A 4,655-nucleotide genomic window follows, 5' to 3' on the forward strand; every position below is an offset into this window, starting at 1 on the left:
AATGACTTCCTTCAACTTAGAAGAATTTGGGGAAAGTCGGGGAACTGACTTCCCGTTCGGTGGATAAGGATGGGGTAGGAGGGACGTTCCGGCGTCCCTCCCGATCGGTAGGATAAGGAAGGGAGACGCTCCGGCGTGCTAATGAAGAAGTCAGGAAAATGACTTCCTTCAACTTAGAAGAATTTAGGGAAAGTCGGGGAACTGACTTCCCGCTCGACGGAGACGTTTGGGAGCAAGTAAGTGCGTCGATCGGAAAATTACAGATTGCGGAAACACGATAATCACAAATTATAGGTGCGAAATAAGAAGTTGTAGATGCGAAATAAATAAAGGTACATGATAAGTTCGGTACAAACGNAAAGNAGATTCAAATTACAAAAAGAAAAGAGAATATCTAATCCTTGACAATTTCATTGGAGGGGGGTGCAAGTGGGGCGCCGGTCGGGTCCGCCTGATCGGTCACGCCAGCAGGTTCGGCCGGGAGCTGGGAAGAAATGTCAACGAGCTGGCCATCCACTAAAATCTTCATGATGTGGAAACCTTCATGTTCTAAAGGTGTCTGGAAGAAATAGTGACATTGAGCAATTCCCTGCTCAAAACCTNGTTGGCGTTCCTCACAGAATTCGTCCTCCAAGGCGGCATACTCGGCCAATGACTTGTCCCGGTCGGCAATGGCGGTGGATTTTTCGGAGGTTAACTGCTTAACCTGATCGGAAGATTGTTGAAGATTGACGGTGAGAGAGTCCACTGATTGCTGAAGACGCTTCACTTCATTTTGGGACTCCAGGAGAGAGGCAGCAGCTTTCAACCGATCATCCTCTGCCTGCTTGTTCGCCTTCTCGAACCGTTCGGTGAGTAGAGCGANGTCCTTCTGNGCCTTNTCCAACTTNGAGTTGGAAATTTCAAGTTCTGACACTAGAAGGGGCTTGGTGGTCCCTACGGCATAGTTCAGGCAGACACCGGCTCGGGAGAGCAGCTCATAGGCCATGTCATAGGCCTCCGAGGTCGTGAGCTTCTTGAAGGGCTCTCGTTCTTCTGGAGACAGATTAAATGCAAGACGGTCGGATATATGGAGATTCGGGTCAAAAGGACCGGACGGGAGGGGGCCGGAGTTTCTTCTCCTTTTTGTGGGAGAGGGTGTTTTCTCCTGAGAAGATCGCTTTCTACTTTTGCCCTTCGGACCAGAGGAGATCACGATCGGTTTGGACTCATCAGTCTTCGGGACGGTAAGAGTTGCGGGGGAAGCAGAACTGGAGGGAGCAGCAGTTGAGGAAGAGGGAACGGTAACGTGCCCACTGCGCTGGTTCTTGCGGGCCAAGGCTCGAGCAAAAGCTTGATGCTTCTCCATGCCTCCAAAGAAATCTGCAAGGAAAGNGCAAACTTAGCAAGTTAATAATGACCGGTCAATAGTCCCAAAATGCAAAAGAACTTACCGAACACTCTAGTACGTAGAGTGTCAGAATCAGATCCGATAAGTTCGATAAGTTTGCGAGAAGAGGTCTTGCGAGGTAGCTGATCGATTTGGCGTATCACCTCCAACTCATCGTCGGTCATATCGGATTTCTTCCAGGAGATAACTTGTTTTGGGTGTTCGGTCCAGTAGAGGGGAAATTTAGGCCGGCCCTCAGAAAAATATTTNGGCCGGCCGGGTTCGCGGATCGCGACCTTGAAAAAGTTTGATTTAAAATCTTTATATGAGGAGTTGAAGGGGGCGAATAGCTGTTTATCCTTGACAGGATTTAGAGAAACCCAACTCTTGTTGGGATGTGGCAAAGCACGGAAGAAGAAAAGAAAAGACGCTGGAGTAGGGGTTAACAGTAACCCAGTGCATAAGACGGAGAAGGCCTGCATACACGCCCAACCGTTCGGGTGGAGTTGAGCGGGACAGATGTTNAGTTCGCGAAGCACGCCACATTGGAAGTCCGAAAAAGGAAGCCTCACCCCCAAATCCCGAAAAAGGGTTAGATAGGCGTAGAAGAAATCTAGGGCATATCCCTCCCGACCGTGACATACCCGCTCGTTCGAACGACATACCACCAGAGATATGTCAGCTGCATCCCGGCGAAGGTTGGACATTAGNTCCACTGATTCAAGCAAGCGAATAATGGAGGAGGTAGAAATGAAGTAGGAGGGGTGGCCCCGAACCTCATGGGGAGCCCATTCGTAACCGGCGATGGCNGGAGGAGGAGCCACCCCGGTCCACTCTAAAGAATTATCGACGTTGAATTCAACATCGTCGGTGAGGGCCTCTTCCCGGACGGGACAACCGGACAGGGTGGATGACGAAGAGGGAGAAGAGGTTGACGCAGCCGCATCATCCGCATACCCTCGACCTTCGTTCTCGAACTCATCNGAGGACCACGATGATGTAGACATTTACCTGATCAACCAGAGGAAGGAAATGGNAGGACGGGAAGAGTGTAGAGTAGGAACGGGAATCAGGGAGCAGATGGGAGAGGATGGAGAAATGAGGAGGGGGCCCTCCACCTTTTATAGCCGAAAAAGAGGCTCCAAGGGCACATCTCAACCGTCCATTAATGACAGATCTGACGGAAGGAAATTTGTGACTCTTCGGTGAACAGTTATGATTGATGGGAGGGAAAATCGTAGCCATTGCTGGGTACGAGATCGAATGGCTAGGGTGACACGACGTTTCGTTACCCAAAAGCGTTCTGAGAGCTTAAACCCCTTCGCTAACCGAAGACGCTCGGGGCTTGGGGGGCTTGTGTAGTGGAGGAGGGTCGGCTGGACCGACCGGATCAGGAACGCTGGAAGAAGGCCGGACGGCCGGGTTGCCAAAGCCATAAGAAGCAATGGCGACTTAAGCACTGGACGGTATGGATTAAGTGGGCGTGGGGTCGAGAAGGCATTAAAAGGTTTTGATGAAGATGTAACGGAAGACATAGCGAATCAATGAAATTAATGGTCANTTATGAATACATCTTCTATAAATAGGAGCAGCAGGACAGGTAAGCTCTCTCGAATCTAATAATAAAAAGTTGATCCTGTTAACTGATCCACTGACTTGGGCGTCGGAGTGTTCTTATTGCAGGACCTCCCGGGTGATTCATAAAGGCATCTGGAGGACGACCGGGTCGGGCGATCGGGAAAGGGTTGAAGAGCTGGTTCGGTCTCGGGCTCTAAATACCAAAACACTAGTAATTGTACTTTTGCACCTAATGTTTATTATTATTGCCCTTTATTGAAGCAAGAGGTTGCCTTGTCTAATTCTATTAACTTACCTATCTGTCCACTGTTATACAATTCAATTATGCAGTTGCTGTTACTGATTTGTGTGCAGGATGATGTGACTGTTGGTCAAGCAGGTCTGAATACTTTGTATTAGGATGCACTATGAAAATAGGGGAATTGGCAGACCCTTTGTTTAATGTTTTTTCGTTTATTTCTGGCTTTTGAGAGCTCTTACACACTATTATTAGGACTTTCAGAAAGTTTATATGGGCTTTCAAATGTTACATTTTTCTGAACTGTTTACTTGGAAATGTACCTTACTAAGACGTCTCTCTTCTTTTATTCATCGGTTTCCACTCTTTCTTCAATATTTACCAAACTAACTTTATATCTCCAATATGTCCCTTCTTATTCTAGAAAAGTATGTTGTTTGTTCTGCCAATGTGTTTGCAGTCACTTGCTCTAGTGCACCGGATAATGGTAACGTCAATGGTTTGCCCTTAATAGGTTTTGGTATTGTTTTATGTGTTATTTACCTTCATGAACAAGCTTTGGTTAAAATGTGATTAATGATTCTGGATAATAGATTATTTCCCTTTCCTCTTATCAGACAAAATATGTAGGTTGTTTTATCTTTCGTATATCTCCTATGTTATCTAATTAATGAGATAAAATTTAAATCATTCCCTTTTTTTTCAGTTAAATACATTGAGTACTTCGGAGTTGGGCATTAAGAAGGAAGTAGAGTGAAAATAAGTTGGAGAAAACCACTGGTGTTGTTTGTGATGTTATAGATGCTTACAAGCTAATTCCTCGAAGAAGGAAAAAATAAAGTCTCCAAGCTTAGATGTTACTTCAGATTGCCTTAGATGTCTAGTTATTGATTTCTTATACAACTTATAAATTGATAAATAGATTTGGTAAAAGATAAATGAAACATAACTTTCATTTAGTTTGATGAATTTAAAGAATGACAAACTTCTATCATTTGATTCCTTGTTAGCTTTTTTGCCTTTTAATTAACTGCCATAATTTAGTTTATTCTATATGAAATTTCTAATCTCTTTCACATTCTATGCATTTGATAAAATTCCAAGGAGTTTTAATTGTTTCTGCAATGGTATTTGAATAACATTGATGACCACTTCCTCTTGTAGAGATAACACAGACTGATAACAGAATAAAACAATAATATACTGCCTTGTCAAGGGACACAAATATCTCAAGATTAACAAATTTTTCTATCATTTTAAGCAAACAAGTTTAAAAAAATATTAGCTTTAACTGATAAAAAGGGCGAGAAAGAGAAACAATGTATTAATATTTGGACACAGTTAATCTTCGTAACTTTTGCATATCAAAGAAGATGAATTCACCAAACATAATTCAAAACTACAACCTAACAAGTCAAAATTTAATGATCAATGATAGAGGTGGGTGGGTTCCATCATATATTTTAGAGT

General features: G+C 44.0%; 1 protein-coding gene across 3 annotated transcripts in view; it reads left to right on the forward strand.

The window, feature by feature from the left end:
- Positions 1–4,144, forward strand: part of LOC106753972 (DEAD-box ATP-dependent RNA helicase 6) — a 19,813-nt gene extending 15,669 nt beyond the window's left edge. Inside the window, exon 5 of one of the 3 annotated variants that reach the window (XM_022777681.1) lies at positions 3,892–4,144. In XM_022777681.1, the coding sequence (XP_022633402.1) occupies positions 3,892–3,926 (35 nt within the window). In that variant the 3' untranslated portion in view covers positions 3,927–4,144. Of the gene's footprint in view, positions 1–3,154; positions 3,535–3,891 lie in introns of those variants that run through there. The other 2 variants (XM_022777682.1, XM_022777683.1) reach the window with 2 other exon arrangements.
- Positions 4,145–4,655: the final 511 nt, after the last annotated feature.

This window comes from Vigna radiata, unplaced genomic scaffold, assembly GCF_000741045.1.
Source record: "Vigna radiata var. radiata cultivar VC1973A unplaced genomic scaffold, Vradiata_ver6 scaffold_7, whole genome shotgun sequence".
Lineage (NCBI taxonomy): Eukaryota > Viridiplantae > Streptophyta > Magnoliopsida > Fabales > Fabaceae > Vigna > Vigna radiata.